This window comes from Aquarana catesbeiana, linkage group LG02, assembly GCF_042186555.1.
Source record: "Aquarana catesbeiana isolate 2022-GZ linkage group LG02, ASM4218655v1, whole genome shotgun sequence".
Classification (NCBI taxonomy): domain Eukaryota; kingdom Metazoa; phylum Chordata; class Amphibia; order Anura; family Ranidae; genus Aquarana; species Aquarana catesbeiana.
In genome coordinates, this window is record NC_133325.1 from 75,670,155 (window position 1) to 75,691,447 (window position 21,293).

A 21,293-nucleotide genomic window follows, 5' to 3' on the forward strand; every position below is an offset into this window, starting at 1 on the left:
CCGTTATTTCCTTTATTAGCCAGAGAAAGTTCTGTGCTCCATTCTGATTTAGGGTGCACTCACACTGGCACTTTAACATGCCCCTATCACCACCTTGGCCCAGTTCGTTTGTGTAGCATGAGTGCTCCGAACCCTGCCCAGTATTAGTTAAGCATACAATCCCCGGGACCACTTGGAAAAAGTGGTCTCCGGCTTGGTTCACTTGTGGTCCAGTAGTGTCAGTGCAAACCGTGGCAGAGCACAGAACTGTACATAGATGACAATGTACTCAAGCATTGATCATTGAGGGCTGGTTAGCATAAGGTGTGCCCGGGAACACTTCCTTATAGCCCAGTGTGAGTGCAGACCAGTAGGAAAGTGGGGAGGGAGGGACAACCAAAATCTGGCATGGTTCAAATAAACTTGTCCCAGTGTGAGTACACCCTTAGTCCTACTTACTGAACCTTAACTTTCCCTGAGATCATGGATAAGCTTCATCTACTATTATCCTCCTATCCAGGGTGACTGTCCTCATAGTCAGTAGGGCAGTTTGAATGGATTGTGAAATAGAATATAGCCATGATTTCAGGGATAGTCCAACCGCAGTAGCAAAGTAAGATCAAATCAGAGAGGAACACAGAAGAAAAGTATTTGGCTTATAAAGACAATGACGGGCATACTGTGACTTTACTGTTAAATGTTTAAAATGGACTACAGGTGATCTCTAAAGTGGCGCTAAACTCAAACTTTTTATGAAATAATATAAATGCAATATGTTTAAATGTAAGTAGAATGTGCTTTCTGTCTCTCTCTTCCTTTGTTTCATCTCTCAAATGCAAGTTTTTTTATTCAGCTGTCCTCAGGCTTCCTGTTTTAGGGTGGCTACATTCATTCTACATGCTCCCCCCTGTATATGTGAACATAGCCACCCTTTCCTGCCCCCCCCAAGATGGACTACACATCTACCTGCAGACACATTCAGCCCTGGAAATAGTAGTACACATAGAGCGGAGCACGTGACCAGAGCATTGCACTGCTCTACACTAGTAGCAGTCAGGGGCATCACTGGAGGACAGGGAGCAGTTACAGGACAAAAAAAAATCCTGAAAATCGTAAGAGTCTTTTTAAATATAAATAAACAAAAAAAAAAAAACAGATTTGTGGTATATTTGATATTTTAGAGCGATTGATGTATCAAAAATTGAGTTTAGTGTCACTTTAAGAATTAAGTCACCAAAGGTTTATTGATTGTCCCTTTATGAGAAATAAAGTTCTTAAGAAAGACTTAAACCCTGAAATCAAGTTTGATTATTTTCCCCTTCCTGCTTCTACCTCTAAGCAAATGCAAAGGCTTGCGGGATAGGATGGGATAGAAAAGAATATGTGGAAATTATTACTAAAACCAAAACCAAAAAATATATTACAGCTTACCAGTCCTTAGATCTTGTGGAGGGCATTACTTTTTATTTTCAGCCTAAGAACATTTTCAGCAAGTGTAGAAAATATCCATCTTGCCAAAAATGTGGTGTCCTTATCACTACATGTGAGTTGAACTGGAAGCAAAAAATATTTTCTTTCGTAAACTACTAATCTCCTGACCCCACATGTAGCACTACCCCCATAGGAGTTCCCCACTGCTACATGGCCAGTCACTCAGCACTTCCTACTTTCATCCAGACGCAGAAATCTGTCTTTGGCTTCTTTTTGTAGTTTTATTAGGGGATAACAACTTGGATGGGGTAAGAGATTATGGGATGCCCAGGTGACAGCAAAAATTCATCTATACTTCCTCCCTATTTACAGACTGCTCTACTTCCTTCCAGCTGCACAAACTTGGTTCCTCCTTGTACAGCTTCTGTTGGCTCACTCCTGAGGGAACTAACAGTCTGTCGTCAGTTCAGCAACAGCCCATTGCAGGCAGGAGCTTTCAGTCTCTTGGCGAAGTAACACATAAGGAGTGAACGACATTCAAAATCACCTTCTGCTTCCCTATGGTAGACATGTGCGATTAGTTTCTTACGAAACGGAAATTCGTACATTCCTGAGGATCCGAAATACGAATTTTTATGCATACGAATTTTGTACGAAATTTCATTTACGAACTTTGGATAAAGTTATCATAATGAACTTTCATTATGGTTCCGAAAAGTTAACGAACCTAAAAGTTAAAAACCCCAGGAAGTCAGCACAGCACAGGGATGGTGGGAACCCTTCATAATGATAAATTTATCATAACGAACTTTCGTTATTGTTACGAAAAGTTTACGAACCTAACGAAAATTCGTATTTCGTACAAATCCGAATTTAATTTCGAACACAAATTACAAATTCATTTTAATACGGAACAGAACGAAACTAAATTAATTTATTGACGGTGCACATGTCTACCTTGTGGTCACTGATCCCAGTTCCACTGCTTGCAGAAATTGCTAGCCCACCTGGCTGACACACACATGGAGATTCTCCATGTAGACTTGGTACACCGCTGTCTTCAAGAGAGCACTGCTACAGCTGGCAGTCTCTCCCCTTGTCTGTCCCTGCACTGTGCTGATCTACTCACTGTCTCTCCTTGCTCTCTCTGCTGCCTCTCCAGTTAGGGTCCCACCAACTGCCTCCTGTGGTAGGATCCTTCCAGGCAAGCCTTTTGGCTTGAAGTAAACCCCCCTCCTCAGTAAGAGGTCCCTCAAGGGCCACTGAGACAGCTTTCCTCAGCACTGCTTCTCCATCTTCCACCCAACTCCCCTGCTGGCATGGCTCATGTCTATTCAAGGGCTCTTTAGCTCCCCTGCCAGGCCCCCTTCTGGGGATTGGCTAGGGCCCCTAAATATTGAAGGCAACTCCTTCTAGCCCCCGCACACTTTCTTCCAGAACATTCTCCAACATTCTGGAAACAGGGGGAGGCAACAGAGAGCTGCCAGGATGAGTCATCCAGCCCTGGCCTCTAATAACCCTGAGCCAATTTCAGTGACTCAGGTTTATCTCTGGGCCAGACTAATATTGACCTACTTTCACTTCTAGTAGCACACACTAGAGGGTGCTACACACATAGTGGAGATGAACAAAGGAATATGTGTTTGAAGTCCAGCCTGGGTGACAACCATGGGTGCCTTTAAAGATACAGTGGAATAAGTGAATGTAGCCACCCAGGGATAGGAAGAGTGATATTCATAAAGATTATTAGGTAAAAATAAAGGAAAAAATTCTGAAAATGCTATCAGTCACCTCATCTAAGCACTGGTGAGCTGCAATATATTCAATTTATGTTTCTGCATTGATATACACTTTTAGGAGGCTGGGTTACCTCTGGGTTCTTCCCTATTACAGTCCCAGCACAGTGTGTGGTTCCAGTGGGGTAAGGTCTCTGTGTAAGCAGAGACATTGATTGGCTTCTTAGGTAAGCTCTGTGCCTGAATCAACAGCATACAAATGAATAGCATACAACAGCATACAACACCCAAATGAATCCCAAACTTGCTAAAAGAGACATATTCCATGAGAATCTTGTTTTCTTTGTGCACATGCAAAGTGATATAATAGCTAAAAACAATCAACAATATATTAGAAAACAATACCACATTAACCACATGCCGACCACCGCACGCCGATTTACGTTTGCAGAATGGCACGGGCAGGCAAAAGGGTGTACCCATACGTCCCTTTGAAATTGATGCCTAGCGGGCACGCACCCGCTGGGCAATGCGGGAGCGTGCCCGCGGGTCCCATGAACGCGATGTTTGCCGGCGGGCCCGCGATTGCGGTGAGGAGAGGCAGAACATGGAGTTGCCTATGTAAATAAGACAGGGATCTACTGCTACCTGTCATCGGGAGCAGTGATCTCTGTCATGTTGTAGTGAGCTCCACCCCCCCGACAGTTAGAACACACTGAGGGAACACACTTAAACCCTTGATCGCCCCCTAGTGTTTAACCCCCTCCCTGCCAGTGACATTCATACAGTAATCAGTGGCTATTTTTAGCTCTGATCACTGTATAAACGTCAATGGTCCCAAAATAGTGTCAAAAGTGTTTGATCTGTCTGCTGCAATGTCGCAGTCACGATAAAAAAAAAAATTATAATAAAAATGCCATAAATCCCCTATTTTGTAGACGCTATAACTTTTGCACAAATCAATCAATATACACTTATTGCGATTTTTTTTACCAAAAATATGTAGAAGAATACATATCGGCCTAAACAGTGGAAGAAGTTAGTTTTTTTATATTTTTGGAGGATATTTATTATAGCAAAAATTAAAAAATATTGCTTTTTTTCAAAATTGTCGCTCTTTTTTTTGTTTATAGCACAAAAAACAAAAACTGCAGAGGTGATCAAATACCACCAAAAGAAAGCTCTATTTGTGGTAAAAAAAAGGACAGCAATTTTGTTTGAGAACAGCGTCGCACGACCGCGCAATTGTCAGCTAAAACGATGCAGTGCGGAGTCGCAAAAAAAGCTCTGGTCAGGAAGGGGTAAATCCTTCCGGGGCTGAAGTGGTTAAACTGAGCTTGTGATAAACGCTTCATGCCTACATCACCACTCGTACATGAACACACACAGAAAATGCTGCTTTGCAGATAACCTTTGCATTTGATTTCAGATCTCCGAACAAAATGTATAAAGACTGTTTTGTGTAGTTCTTTGAAAGCACCTAAAAAGAGAGCTGTCTTTGCATAAACATTCTATAGAAGCACGGAACAGCAATGCACGAAAAAACAGTGGGGGATTTATTGTGATTTAGATCTGCGGTTGTTATTTTCATATGTGTTTTTTCCGCTTAACAGCATCCGCTCCCTCATTCGAGCTCAACCAACGGCAAAAAACAATAATCATCACCAAGGGCAAGGAAGTCATTATGGAGTGTAAACCACAGGCATCTCCCAAGCCAACCATCTCCTGGATGAAGGGTGACAGAGCTGTGAGGCAGAACAAGAGGTTAGAAACTGTCAACTTTACTTCTATAATTAATCTGTTATGAGATGTTATTGTTTTCCTGGGCACCTTTCCGATTGCTGCACTTACTTTGTGCACATATGTAGGTAATCTATACTGTGTAACTCTGCCGCAAGTTGAACTTTTTGTATATATCTCTTCCAAAAACGAGTACAAGTGACCTGTGTCTGCCCTTTACCTGATCAAGCATCAGATATGTTTTATTCTACTGTAAAAGTCAACAGGCTTACTTTAACCCTCTTTCCCTAGAAGCACATATTTTCATTTCTTCCCCAGGATCCTTTAGCTACTCAGAGAAGGAGAAGCCAACCTTGTGTAAGCTAAGTCTTCCTTTCTCCACAGAAGGGACAATCTTTGTTCAGGCATCACCCAGTGTCAACATCTTTGTTCTGGACTAGGATATTGGCCATAAAAAAAAAAAATGTTTTTTCCGGTGTCTGCAGGTTTTTGGCTTTTTGTATGTATGTTCAACACAGCTAAGTCCCTCAAACTTACACTTTGGCCGACCAGCGTAAAAAAATCCATCACTTACACACAGCCAAGTCCCACTGCTGCTTCTTACTCATTGACCAACTAAGTCCTTTCAGCTACTGAGAGAAGGAAAAGTCAGGTTTGTGTAAGCTACCAGTCTTCTTTTCTCCCCAGATGGGACATCTCAGGCATCACCCAAGGCAAGTATCTATGCCCTGGGCTAAGATATTGGCCCTAGAATAACCCAATTATGTTGGTTCCAGTGTCTGCAGTCCAGTCTTTATGTTTTTGGCTCTTCGTATACATGTTTTCTAACCCAGCTAAGGGCCTCAGACTTACTTTTTGACCAACCAGTTTAAAAAATGTATCACTTACACACAACTTAGTCTCACTGCTTCTTCTTACACTTTGACCAATCAACCCCCGACAGTCTCAACATTATTAACCCCACTGCTGCCTCATACCTTGTTACCTGCTGGTGATTACTAGATAACAGAACGTTGATAAAGTACTTTATCCTGCCTTCAGCATATTTAGATGACATTTTCACACTATGTTGTTTCTAGATCAACCATGAGGGACTGTGCCTAGGCACAAAAGCCTGCCTTGATCTCAATTACTACTTTTTAATAATTAAGGGTACAATTTAAAAATATATAGTGTATGTACTGTTGCTGTATATTGTGACATATTATGAATGCATTTAAGAAGACTTGTACAGTTACTGCAAGATTCACTTCAAAGTAAACATGTGTTAGCTTTTAAAGTACTAAACTGCCAGCAGACATAAAAAGCTGGCACCGCATGTTCCCATACCATAGATAGTACACCTATAAGGAAATATTTGTTGTGTGTTTTTTTTAGTTTCATATTTGTATACAACATTTAATTATATTTTTCAAACTCCCCTTCCCTGTCCACAATTATTCATTTTGCTGTGTACTTCTGGACCCCCACATTATTGCATATTTTACTTACTATGGAAGAGCTCTTGAAACACAATGGCCCTGAATACACAGAAAATAGAGTAGTTGGAAGCACCCTAGATCAGGGATGCTCAACCCATGACCCGTGGGCCACACGTGGCCTGCAGAGCCATCTGATGGCCTGTGACCACACACCAGGGAAGCACATAACCACGCTCTGGGATTGCAGGTTAGCAAGCTCAAATTGAGATCAACAGGTTGCCGACCCATCATCCCAGAGCATCAGAGTGCATGGAGCCCTGCCGGCAGCAAAGGATGCAGGCGGCCATGGAGGGAGCAGGAGCCACATAAGCCGATGCTTCCTCTGTAGCCCTGGCTCCTGTCTCAGGTGGAGTTATACCAAATGCTGGGACCTTTCTAGCAGCCTTGAGAGTGATGCCAGTAGAAGCCCAAAGAGGAAAAAAAGGTCAGTGTATTAAAGCAGTAGTAAAGGCATTAAAAATAACAAACAAAAAAAAACCCCCTGCAAGGTAAAGGCATTATGTGCTAGTATGCATCACATACTAGCACATTATGAAAGACTTACCTTAGAGCAAAACCCTCCAGCGGCGTGCTGTCACCACTGCAGAGGCTTTCATCTTCACCCGGTCTTCCTTCCAGGTTTGGGGACTCTGACCGCCTATCTGGACAAGCCGCGATGACATCTCAGCAGCGGCACACAGCTCTGAAGGAACGGCACGGTTATGATGTTCCTTCAGAGCACATGCGTTGGTGATGTCACCAGCTGCTGCTCGCTAGAATATATCCTAAACGGTGCACATTTAGGAGATATACATTTTACCTACAGGTAAGCTTTATTATAAGCTTACCTGTAGGTCAAAATAAAAAAAAGGGTTTACTACCACTTTAACATCACATACACTGCACTTCTGCAGTGGTCATAAAAAAAGGGTTATTAGGCTACTTTCACACTGACCCACAGGTGCAGCGCAGTGCATCTGCGGCTTTCCTGCGGGTTAGCTGCACTGAGCCATAGACTTCTATTATATCCTGTGGGTTTGGTTCTGATTGTAGGAGTTTTGGTGCACTTTCAGAAAGTGCACCACACCTGCAAGATGTAATAGAAGTCAGTAGCTCAGTGCAGCTAACCTCTCTGAAAGCCACAGGTGCACTGCGCTGTACCTGCAGTGCGGGTAAACCGCAGCACTTCAGTGTGAAAGCAACCTTATAGGGGGCTCAGGACAGTGAGGGCTTGCTTATTTTTCAGTTTTGAGGGTGATAAAACACCATAGTTTATTGTGACCCACGATCGGTTACCAAATCTTTTAAGTGGCCTTTTCTCGTCAAAAGGTTGACCACCCATGGTCTAGATTAATTGTAACTACTTGTGATGCATAATGTAGGGGAGTGCAGGTCACAAACATTTCAGGAGAAAAGCAGTTCAGAGGAGTTTCAAATTAAGGACAAAACATAGAAACATAGCATATAATGAAAATTTACATCAACTATCCCTTTGTGAAAAAGTTAAAGATCCAGCACTGTTATAAAATAGCAGACATCATAAGGTGCCTGTACAAACCTTTGACGTGTCTTCCTGGAGCCCTCATTAATCCTTAAGGGCTCCCCAAACAACAACTTTTAACAAATTTGACACTTACATTAAACCTGCCAGGTGTTGTGTTTCCCATGTTTTTAGTAGTGCTATATAATTATGTATATTGAGTCCAGTTGTGTACATGTGTATAATATTTTCAATATTGTGGAACTAGTAGTCATATCGGGTGGTTTTGTCAAAGTTGGCTATACATGCCCTTTAAGCATTACACTCTTCAGAGTGATTTAAAGTCATCAGACAGAACATTAATAGGGGGAAGTTTGAACTATAGCCATGACTCATAGGCATTTGTACATCTCAATAGATATGTATGGCAGAACCATATCGAACAATTAATCCTCATTATGGGTTGTAGTGTAGTACATCAATAAAAAAACTCTCTTTGTGAATAAGTGGAGCTTAATTCTTTCTTGAAGAACCTCTTTTTCTTTGGAATAGCTTTAAGGAGGAATCACATTAGATTCTTGTATCTACGCAGCATTGCCCTGTAGCAATATTCATTAACAATAAAAGTGATGCCTACAGCCACCAAGGATTATCTGTCTTGTATTATCCATAGTGTACAATACAAAGGCGACCTGGCTGTGAGACTTTGACATTTTTGTAACAGCTTGAGTACAGATGCAAATTGTTATGTGGAACACCTACTGTTGAAGTCAATGGAACATAGAAAAAAATAGAGGACGTTTAGGCTCATAAGTGCTATACTGTATATAATCAGTGGGCTGATCTCCACCTCTGCATAAAAAATGCATTAAAAACACAATGCACCTGTGGGAAGTGTTTTATCCAATCACATGTCCAGGTAAAAAACACAATGCAAAAGCAGCAAAAACACAACGCACCACACAAAAATGGGGAAAAACACAGCAAAGTAGGGAAAGGAAGTCCTAAAAGTCTCATGTCACAGAAAAATCCTGTGTGTATGACAGCCTCAGCCCTGGCTCCAACCAGGCCATGCCCCCAACATGTTTCAATCCACCCCTGGAGCTTAACCACCTCTATACTGGACACTTTCACCCCCTTCCTGCCCAAGCCAATTTCAGCTTTCAGTACTGTCGCACTTTGAATGATAATTACAAAGGCAACACTGTACCCATATGAAATTTGTATCATTTTTTATCACACAAATAGAGCTTCCTTTTTGTGGTATTTAATTACCACGGGGTTTTTTTTTTTTTGCACTATAAATGAAAAAATAAGGAGAATTTTTTTTAAAAATGTATATGTGAGAACCAGTGCGCAAAACCACAATATGAGTAAAGGATTAGTAAAACTGACGGTAAAATACCCGATGGAGAGCCGCTCACATAGATAGGTTCACTCAGTTCCCCAAAAAACAACTAAAAAGTAAAAATATGTGGCGCTATTCCATCAATCAGTAACAGTACAAAGTGTGGTAAAGTGGGCAGAGTATAATCCACCTCGTGTGGTAATATGCCAAGCAAACGTGAATAATGGCCACGGATTGATGCCACCATACAAAAATGGATCAAATAAAAGCGGATGCACTTCTGCGATAAGAAAAATAAAGTATAAAATATATATAAGCAATTAAATAGAAAGTGCCACAGTGCTAGATGAGATAAACAATCACCCCTCAATAGGTGAAAGAAAAATCTGCAGATATGGACAAATGACTTCCCAAGTGAATGCTCACAACCAAAATTCATATATAAAGTGAAAGCAATTAGATGTAAAGTGACTCAGTGCTTAATGAAATATAACTGTGAATAAGAAAAATTACCTTCCCAAATAAATTGCTCACAACCAAAATTCATACACAAGTGATGCCGGTGACTCAAAATTATTCGCTAAACATAAATAATAATAAATAATGACGCTGATACAGAATAAATAAAGTCACTTCTTCTAAGTGAGCTAAAAAATGTATCTAGGCAGTGATAAAGTGACATATAGTGCAGTATAAAATATTAAGATCAGCACCAAATGTGTGCATAGATTGCAAAATAGTGTATAATAACGACCAAATTGAATAGTAAAATCATGCCATAAAATACAATAATACAGTAATGAAATAGTCAATGATAATAGGACAGCTAATCCCACAAAAGAGATGCTGTCCCAGATAGTGACAATAGTGCAATAATGTCCATACAAAAGTGCGGTAGTGATGAGTGATTTCCACAAAGAGTCTTTAGACACAGTGCAAAAAAATGTGCAGTGACTGATAATTTTTCTTCTATGCACGTTCTAGTGCATCTCCCAGGTGTTTCCCCCAGCCTCTCACCTCCAACAGCGGCCCCCAATGGGCCTAGTAGGGCGGGTGGATAATTCTAGGAGAGGATGTATTTCCTGCAGCGTGTCTTTCAAACATCCAGTAGGTCTGTCTCTCTGCAACTCATCCCACAGCTCTCAGCACTCTCAGCGGTCCCAGCAGTTTTTAAGAGCAAAGAAAAGATCTCATGGTGTAGTATTTAAAAGCCCATTTATTAAAAAAACATAGTAACTTACATTGAGATAAACAGCAAACAGTAGATGTGAGGGAAGCTTCCGGGTTCGGCCGTCCCCGAGAAGCATCGGCACCTGACTCCTCCTACCCTGACGCGTTGCGTCACAGCACGTGACTTTATCAAAGGGATGAGGAGTCCGGTGCCAGTCATTCCATTTATATATGCGCCGTTGACATAGCAACGGATCAACAATAACAAAAGCCGAGCTTCTGTGTGCAATGCCGCATCATAGGGGGATGGCAATGATAAATTATTTAAAACCAAGGATTACATGATCAGTAAACAACATCTCTTCATTTAGACTGTAATATTAAAAACATCTTAAAAGTAACGCTTGTTCGAGCCATTAACATTATAAATTCTTGTGTTTAAAACAAAGTATTGGATAAACTATAAGGCCATTATCGCCATCTTGTGGTGACTAGGAAATTAACCTTGTTAGCCATTCTAATTCCACAAAGAACCATATAGTAAGAACAGAAATATTCCAATAAAAACGCTGGTCACTCTGTCAATACCCAAAACCATAGACAACCAGCTCATCAGCTAAAAATCCACAAAGCTAATCAATTAAAAAGTATGTATCATAAACAATTATGTAAAAATAATATAAGTTCAAATAATGTAATGAAGATGTAATAAAAAAGGGGAGAAATACATAAGTCTTCAGTGAATACCCACATAAATAAAATGGAGATTCACCTGCTATTCAGAATGTCTAGGAAGGAGGAAAAAGGAGGCCAGAAGCATACTAAACTAAAATAGGAATAGGTGTTAAGGCCACTAAAAATTAGAGATAAAACAGTTTAAATCGAATTCCACGTTATGTCCTAGGGGCGATAAAGTCTGTAATTCATGAATCCATCTGGATTCAGCCTGACTAATTTTAATAATTTTATTATCTCCCCTCCAATGAGGTTTATACTTTTCAATTCCGCATATTTTCAGTGATGAAGGGTCACTATTGTGGTATTCTACATAATGTCGAGATAGACTGTGCTTATCAAATTTTTTCTTGATATTTTGTACATGTTCTTTCAATCTAATCCATAGTGCCCTCTTTGTTCTGCCAACATATTGAATATGGCAGGGGCACTCCAAGAGATAGACCACTCCTTCACTCCTACATGAAATAAAATCCTCTATTTCGTAATTCTGTGTAGTAACAGTGGACGTAAAGCTTGATTTTTTCTTTTTATTTTCTTTTGTATGTCTGCAAGCATAGCAGTTTTTGCATGGGTAAAACCCCTTACCCTCAAAGAAAGAGAATTTTTTTTTTCTTCTGGGGTGGATCTAAAACGTTTTTTGGTAGACGATCCCGCAATGTAGGGGCCCTCCTGTATATAAATTTAGGTGTTTTTGATAGAATAGGGCCAAGATGGCGATCTGTCTTGACAATGTCCCAGTATTTTTTGATAATTTTTTCAATTTGTTTGTATTGCATGTTATAGTCCATAATAATGGGTACATTGTCCTCTTGGATAGGGTTTTTTTCCTTTTCATCTTGTATCAATTTATCTCTCTCCAGACGTATAACATCAGTAATTTTTTCTTCGATGAATTTAGCATCATATCCTTTCTGGATAAACCTTTCTCCAACCATTTTAGCCTGTTCCATAAAAACTTCTTTTTTAGTACAATTTCTCCTTATTCTTACTAATTGTCCCTTAGGTATGTTATTCAACCATAGTGAGTGGTGACAGCTGTCCAGAGGTAAGTAACTGTTTCTATCGACTGCCTTGAAATAAGTTTGAGTACATAATTTAGTTCCTTCTTTTTTAATTTCGAGATCAAGGAAATTAATTTTCTCATTATTGATCTCCCAAGTCAGTTTGATATTTTTATTGTTATCATTCAAATAAAAACAAAAATCACTAAGGCTTTCTTTGTCTCCCTTCCAGATAATAAAAATATCATCAATAAAACGTTTGTATACTAACAATTGGTGCGGTCTATTGTTATACAGTACTTCTTCCTCCCACTCAGACATATACAGATTAGCCACGCTAGGTGCATATTTAGCACCCATTGCAATTCCCCGTATTTGTTTGTAATAGTTCTTATCATGCCAAAAATAACTGGATTCCAGACTATATTTTAGACAGTCTAATAAAAATCTTCTTTGTTTACATTTTAGACTGCTAAATTTCCTTAGGGCCCATTTAGTTGCCTGTAAAGCTTCCTCATGATTGATAATCGTGTACAAGGACGAGACGTCGGCTGTTGCCAAATATATAGGTCCATCACTCAAGGTCACATCATTGAGGAATTGGATAAGGTGCTTAGTGTCTCTCAAGTATGATTTTGTCATCTTCACTACTGGTTGTAAAAACCAGTCAATGTATTCGCCTATTCTTGCACTTACTGAATTGATCCCATTCACTATAGGTCGTCCTGGGGGTTTGTCCTTATCCTTGTGGATCTTTGGGAGCGTATAGATTATGGGTATCTTGCAAGTTTTTGGCTGTAAGTAAAGAGCCTCCTTTTTGTTTAAGAGGCCCTTATTAACCCCTTTTTGAATGACTTTTGCCAATTCTTTTTTGAGGCTTGATGTTGGATTACTCAATAATAAACAGTAAGTATCTTTATCATTCACTTGTCTATTCAGCTCCTCATAGTAGTGGTCCTTGGATTGGATAACAATTGCTCCTCCTTTATCGGCCTGTCGAATTACAATATCTTTTCTTGATTCCAATTTTTTTATACCATTCTTTATACTTCTTGGGTCCTGCATGTTTTTCACTTTTAATTCTTGTAGATCTTTTAAAACCATTTTTTTAAAAACTTCAATATGTCCATCTTTACCAGCAGGCGGATTAAAACGAGATTTATTCTTCAAATTGCTGAACAAGATTTCATTATTATCTGGTGTAGTTTTTCTTCTTTCCAATGGATTACTGATCATGTATTTTTTTATATTGAGGCTCCTAATGAACTTATTAATGTCCACATATGTGTTGAATTTATTCAAATTCTTCCTTGGGGCAAACTTTAATCCCTTATCCAGTACTTTAATCTCTTCCGATGTTAGTTCTACCCCACTGATGTTAATGATGCCCTCCCCTATTGTTCTCTTTTTCTTTTGCTCCTTGATTCCTGCTCGGCATCCTCTTCTCGTTTTTCGTTTTTTAGATCAACGCCATCGAGTATCACCGAGACGTCAGTACTACGAGGATCCCCCAAGGAGACAGAACAGGCGTACCCCGAATCCCAGTCCGGACAGGAGAACAAGGAGGAGAGAAGACAGGAGACAGGAAGGACAAAGGGATCAAGACAGGGGGGAATATCAAAGAAATACCCCAAGAAGATCTGTGGAAAAAAAGAAAGGAAAAAACGAAAAACGAGAAGAGGATGCCGAGCAGGAATCAAGGAGCAAAAGAAAAAGAGAACAATAGGGGAGGGCATCATTAACATCAGTGGGGTAGAACTAACATCGGAAGAGATTAAAGTACTGGATAAGGGATTAAAGTTTGCCCCAAGGAAGAATTTGAATAAATTCAACACATATGTGGACATTAATGACAGATGTTTTGTGCACTGGTACAGATGTTAATGGGACACTTGGACAAGGACAGATGGTGCTGGGGATGGCTGCAGTCTGTGTGATCTGTGTAGCTCAATACTAAAATCATCAGCTACACAGAGAATGTGACAGGCTGCAGCCATCCCCAGCACCATCTGTCCTTGTCCAAGTGTCCCATTAACATCTGTACCAATGCACAAAACATCTGTCATAGTGTACCAGTGTCACGTGAACATCTGTCACATTGTCCCCCCTCCCACTCTGAGCTCTCACTGAGCTCAGTGGGGAGAGCCGACACAGAGACACGTGTCTCTGTTTACACTGTGTGAAGACTGCGATTGGACACAACCATCACGTGATCTGGAGGGCTAATCACAGCGCCTATGTCCTGATCTGTGATGTGCTGTGTCCGAGGGACACTGCCATCACAGGACTAAGTCGTGCACGGCCCAGAGGTGAAGCGTTTGCTCTGACGGGATGTACAGGTACGTCCAGTCAGAACGGCAGAGCTCCCATCCAGCCGTTAATCATGGGCATATGCCTTTTTTGCCACATTTTTGCAAGGGTGTGAAAGCAGATTTACTGAATTTATTGCAGTATGTAGTGCCTTTTTTTATAATAATGAAAATGTTAATTAAACATAAAAATGAAATGGACTCAAATCAGTTTGATTATTTGTGATGTTTTTACATTTTTCGGATGCTTCAAACAATAACAAAAGTTCCAAATAAAACATATGAATACGTATAAATTTAATTGTTTCATCATTTATTTTGGATTAGTTGAAATGCGTTACTATTGTGATTCAGAGATTTAGATACATATGAATTTCTGAATAATGAAAATTTTGTCTATCTTGCAGTCCCTGTATAGTAAGGCTCAGAGAGAGAAGGGGAAGCAGCACACAAAGCCAGTCAGGTGTTCTGCAGTGCAATGGGCATGTGGATAAGAGGAAACCAAAGAGAGATATGAGCCATAGTGTGCTGCTTCTACTGTCATGTGCAGTTAGGAAGGAGACTTGTAAGTGAAAGTCTACCTTACCCTAGTAAACAGTGCCGTATAGTGGGGAGTGGATTGACAAAAATACAATTCTTTTGGCAGGTAAGACAGCTCTCATAAATGCATAGCTCCCAACTGTCCCCGATTTTGGGGAACTGTCCCTGATTTGGAGCAATGTCCCTCTGTCTCTTTTTCCTCCTCATTTGTCCCTCATTTTGGTCTGATCTATATAATTGTATATAAAATGCACTTTTTATCTTTTAAGAAGTGTTTCCCAGTGCTATACCTTTCATCCAATTTCCAAATTGCTGCATTTGTAAATTTCAAAGGCCAGTATAAAGAAATAGTGGTGGTAAAAAAAGCACTTTTGGGTTTAACTAATACGTTTTTTTTTGTTATAATTCTACTTTAAAGGGGTGTGTCCTATCCCTACATACTTCTGCTAATAGGGGTCCTTCATTCCCATCTCGAAAAGTTGGGAGGTATGTAAATGTATTACATCTGCCTATTTAGCTATTTGTCTGGAGTTCAGCTTTAAGAACTGCTGTAGCCTGGGGTCTTGTGCTGGAAACAAAAGTATCAGATAAGGCCAAGTATTATGTGATGTCGTTATTTAGATCACAGGAATGTGGCAGCTCAGCCTTAGCAACATGAAGAAAGCTGAACAAGATATGGCTTTGCATGCCTGGTGTCTTCAAATGCCATTTAAAGTTCTTAAAGGTCAAGCCATTTCCAATGTATTACTTTAGTAGTGACATTTTTAGTCCGATTAGCTGCAAGATGAAATCTGGTTGGTTGCAAGATGATTTCTGATTGGCTACTTAGGGTCACTCGACTTTGCACATCATCTGCGTTCTATCCGTCACCCTGTTGTATGATACCAGTAGTGATAACTGAGCTTACTAGGTATAATGTAGTGCATGACATTGCTGTATACTCATGATGCGATTTGTCAACCCGGATAAACTGGATGCTTTCAGGACTATTATTCTGATAATCCTGCTAATAGTTTAAGACATTTCTTCCCACTGCCCATGTATATTTCATTGGAATACATCAATTCCTCTGCTGCATGTATATTTAATACTCAGACATATAATTCATTGGCCGGGATGTCAGCTTTGACTCTTGTAGACATTGAGGCTTGTAAAGCAGAGGGAGGGGTAAGGCTTTCAGGCCCAATGATAAATGGATATTTTGTCCTTTTAGGTTTGAAAGGTTTAAAACAGGTTGCTGTTTTTGGCATTATAAGGCATGAAGTGAAACACATAAGTAAGAAGCTTTATACATTAAATATAAGACTTTTCAGATATAAATGCAGTATTGTCTGCAGAATTATTCAGTATCCAATGCAACAAGCAACAATAACATGCAAAGTGAAATTATTCATAGCTATTAATCACAATTGAGTTAATTATAGGTACATTGGTGAATGCCAGCATCACTGAAAAAGACCATCCTACTTATAGGACTATAATGGACTGTAAAATATGCATGTAAATGTACACATAAACACGACATGAAACAAAACAAAACAAAAAAAACAAAATATATATACTGTATATATACTGTATATATGTCTTTTTCATTGACCTTTGTAACGTAATATCAGTTGACTATATGTGTAGTAGGATATTATTAAATCAGTGAATAATAAAATCTGATTTGTTACTAACGGTTTGTGTGTGGTCTTTTCATTACTCAGCAGACTGATAGATAGCTAGGTAGATTCATTGATTTGGCTTAGAATCTCAGGGGTCTCAAACTGGCGGCCCTCCAGCTGTTGCTGAACTACAAGTCCCATCATGTCTCTGCCTGTGAGAGTCATGCTTGTAACTGTGAGCCTCGCAATGCGTCATGGGACTAGTTCTGCAACAGCTGGAGGGCCGTCAGTTTGAGACCCCTGGCTTAGATCAAAGTAGGAGATAAATTAAGAGCTTAGCTCTGGCCACAATGAATAAAATAAACATGTTTTTGAAGACTACTGCATACCTTCACTTTATATCTACACTGTGTGCTATGATCTAGCCCCATAGACATATCCAGGGTCTATTGCAATAGTTAGTATCCAGATAATATCTACACAGAAGTATTATAATTATTGCTCCATATAAACTATGAGCTGTACCAGCATTAAAAATAATTAAGGCAAGAGTGACGTCACAATCCTGGTGAGATGCTGGAAACACTGAAGATCCCAAATCTCCCAAGATGAAATTCTGCAATAGACTAGGGGATTTTTGTGAGATTTGGGAGACACTAGGGGAAACTTACAAAACCTGGATCCCTCAGAATCTAGTGTAGCTGTGCATGGTAACCAATCAGCTTCCAACTTCATCTATTTCAAATAAACTTTTTTTGCACGCTCCAGTTTTAGTAAATCTCCCCTTCAATGTTTCTTGGACCTCTATGGAAGGATCATGACATCACCCACTACAGTGCATGAGCTAGGGGTAAGGTAAGTATATTTTAGAACTTTTTTTTTTTTTCAGGGCTTTGGCATGGGAGTGGGGCCCTATTGAAACAAGTGGACCTTGCTTTTTTAGGATAAGGGCAAGACACACTTTTTTATTGCTCCCCCAGCATCTCCATTCCTTCCATTCCATACCCTGGCACTTTTAGATATGAGGAAGCATGTTACTCCCTCTCCCATGTGACAGCACTGGTGTCTTGCGATTGGCCCAGAATTGTCACATGGGGCCTCAAAAGGAGACATAACCTTGTGTAAGTTCTAACAACTTGGTTTGTTAGCTTACACTGGGTTTCTTTTCCTGGTTCCTGGTGGTTAAATGGAAGACATGGAGTGAAGGAAGGTGAGTATATGATACCATTATCACCGCAACCTGTTACATAGCCTAACTCTGGAATCAAAATTTGACTAAAGAATGAGTGGCTCTTCACCTCCAAGTTTTTTACGCTAATTTCCTATGGCTATGTACAGTATAAATGATCTAACCCTGTGGTATTGACTTTTCTAACGCCGATATTTTTTAATGTATTTTCTATGTTTAATAAACTTTTTATGCAATAATTACCCATGTGGTCATGCCTAAAAAGTCCAAGCCTTCTATTCCAATTTCTCTGAAGGTGAGTATATGTTATGCCCCGTACACACGGTCGGACTTTGTTCGGACATTCCGACAACAAAATCCTAGGATTTTTTCCGACGGATGTTGGCTCAAACTTGTCTTGCATACACACGGTCACACAGAGTTGTCGGAAAATCCGATCGTTCTAAACGCGGTGACGTAAAACACGTACGTCGGGACTATAAACGGGGCAGTGGCCAATAGCTTTCATCTCTTTATTTATTCTGAGCATGCGTGGCACTTTGTCCGTCGGATTTGTGTACACACGATCGGAATTTCCGACAACGGATTTTGTTGTCGGAAAATTTTATCTCCTGCTCTCCAACTTTGTGTGTCGGAAAATCCGATGGAAAATGTCCGATGGAGCCCACACACGGTCGGAATTTCCGACAACGCGCTCCGATCGGGCATTTTCCATCGGAAAAACCGACCGTGTGTACGGGGCATTACTGTTGAGGGAAGTGATTTTTTACTTTGCCCTGCATGAGGTCATCCACTTAACCAATAACTCATTGTCTACTAACGCTCTCAGCCAATCCCTCAGTGACACTGGCTTGCCCAATGCAAAAAATTCAAAATACTGATCAGAATCACCAGCCTTATCTCAAAATATCACCCAAACTGTCCTCTTCACTCCTCTCAAGGCCTTCTACTCTCTAGTCTCACTTCTCCAGGGCCTCCCCCGTATTCTTGTACTCACTACTGCAGTCTAGCTGGCCGGCCTCTACTCCACCTTTAGCTGATCCTTGAAAACACTTCTCTTCAGGTAAGCCTATCATGCCTCCACCTAAAAACTCAAGTTGTACTTTTTCCATCAACTCATCCCCCACGCAGTTGTTACTTTTTTTTTTCATTTGCCCCTCTCTTTAAATTTACGCTTGCACAACAGGGCCTTCTGAATGCTCCTGATGTTTTGTAAATATACTATCTCTCTTAATTTTGTAAAGTCCTGCACAAACTGTTGACACTATATAAATCCTGTATAATAGTATTAGTAATAATAATAAGCAGAGCCTTTTTTAATTTGCCCTACATGGCCAAAGGAAAGGTTTTACTTTGCAGTAAAAAAAAAAAGAGAAAAAAAGATGTAAATCGCCTTTAATAATATCAAACATTGCACGTGAAAAATCCACTTACAGCTTAGATTTTGCCTTTAGTTCTTCTCGTGATTTTGATAATCTTTCCCTTTGTCATAATAGTCTATTAAAAATGCTGAAAGTTTCCTTATTTGAAAGCTGTTGAATGGTTTTGAAATGTGTCATTGCAGCTAGGCTTTGAAAAGTCAGGTCACAAGCTCATTCTTCAAACCTTCTCTAAAGTCACATGAGGCTTTGTGAAGTCTGGATAAAGTCATAGAGAAGGGTACACAGCCCAAGGAAAAAGAGACAATGGCAAGTGAAATTAATTTAGATAGTGACATTTTTTGGCACTGTGCTTTAATTATGCTTTTTTTTTAATTCTTCGCCATAATTCTACATTGGCTTTATCAACATTTTTGAAAGTTTTCAGGGCTGCACAAGCAGAATAAATTATTTGTTCAATTATTCATTCAAAATAATAGCATGCACTGTGGAGTCTTTGGGGTTGCTTTAACCACCTCAATACAGGGCACTTTCACCCCCTTCCTGCCCAAGCCATTTTTCAGTTTTCAGCGCTGTCGCACTTTGAATGACAATTGCGCGGTCATGTTACACTGTACCCTAATGAAATTTTTATCATTTTTTCCCCACAAATAGAGCTTTCTTTTGGTGGTATTTGATCACCTCTGCGGTTTTTATTTATTGCGCTATAAACAAAAGAAGAGGGACAATTTTGAAAAAAACACAATATTTTTTACTTTTTGCTATAATAAATATCCAATTTTTTTTTTTTTTTAACAAATTTTTTCCTCAGTTTAGGCCGATACGTATTCTTCTACATATTTTTGGTAAAAAAAAATTGCGCTAAGCGTATATTGATTGGTTTGCGCAAAAGTTATAGCGTCTACAAAATAGGGGATAGATTTATAGCATTTTTATTATTTATTTATTTTTTACTAGTAATGGCGGCGATCTGCAATTTTTATTGTGACTGCGATATTGCGGCGGACATATCGGACACTTTTGACACATTTTTGGGACCATTCACATTTATACAGCGATCAATGCTATAAAATTGCATTGATTACTGTGTAAATGTGACTGGCAGGGAAGGGGTTAACACTAGGGGGCGCTCGAGGGGTTAATGTATTACCTAAGGAGGTGATTCTAACTGTGGGGGGAGGGGACTGACTGGGGGAGGTGACCGATCGCTGTCCCTATGTACAAGGGACACGCCATCGGTCTCCTCTCCTCTCTGACAGGACGTGGATCTGTGTTTACATGCACAGATCCACGCTCCTGCTCTGTTACCCGGCAATCGCGGGTGCCCGGCGGACATCGCGGCCGCCGGGCACGCGCACCGGGTCCCGAGCGACGCAGCGGGCACGCGCGCGCGCCGCCGGCGGCGCGCGCGCGCCCCCTAGTGGCTCGGAAGGCGAGGACGTCATATGACGTCCTCCCAGAACAATAGAAGCCTCGTCCAGCCGTCATATGACGGTGGGCGGTGGCTTAGCGGTTAAATGTTAATGTTTCACATTAAATTTTTAATGGTTAACTGTTAGGTGAGAGGAAAAAGTTCATCTCTAGGCAATTTTAACCCCTCTCACCTTGCTCTAACCCCTCTTGCACTTTTTTTTCTTAAAGAAAACTAATATCCCCAATGCTGACCCCTCCTTCAACAATCCAATGTCCCTCGGCAGCGGCAGCATCTTCTACCCGCCTTCTTCTGCCGGCCGTCTTCATTGGCCAGCACTGGATGACATCACTCCTGCGCATGCAAAGGATTTTATTCCTCCAGGCACATGGGATCTGTGCCAGAATGTAAGCTGAGCTGTGCTTGTGCAGCTCAGTGTCCATTCTAAAGAAGACTGCAAGCAGGCAGGTAGGTTTATTTTATTGCAGAAGCAACAATGCAATAAAGAGCCAACCTGTTCACAGTTTTTAAAAACCAGATATTAGTTCAGCTTTAACTTGTGAAGCAAGGTATACTGTTCACAGCCAGTTTACAGCAGTCAGGATGAGGCAGGAGATGAGGTCAGGATTGGTAACTAAGGTCAGAGCACAGTGGTCAAGCAGAGGAGCAAACGGTAAACATGTGCATTCGTTTTCGTCCGAATGCATTTTTGTCCGAATTTCAGGTATTTTTGTTATCGTTTTAACAAACGATAACGAAAGTGCAGAATATGAAA

The 21,293-nt window shown here is 40.3% G+C and overlaps 1 protein-coding gene across 3 annotated transcripts in view; it reads left to right on the forward strand.

The window, feature by feature from the left end:
* CNTN5 (contactin 5) overlaps nucleotides 1-21,293 on the forward strand; it is a 2,213,095-nt gene that overhangs the window by 1,779,373 nt on the left and 412,429 nt on the right. For all 3 annotated transcript variants that reach the window (XM_073613049.1, XM_073613051.1, XM_073613050.1), the window contains one exon: nucleotides 4,760-4,910. In XM_073613049.1, coding sequence (XP_073469150.1) covers nucleotides 4,760-4,910 — 151 coding nt within the window. The remainder of the gene's footprint in view (nucleotides 1-4,759; nucleotides 4,911-21,293) is intronic.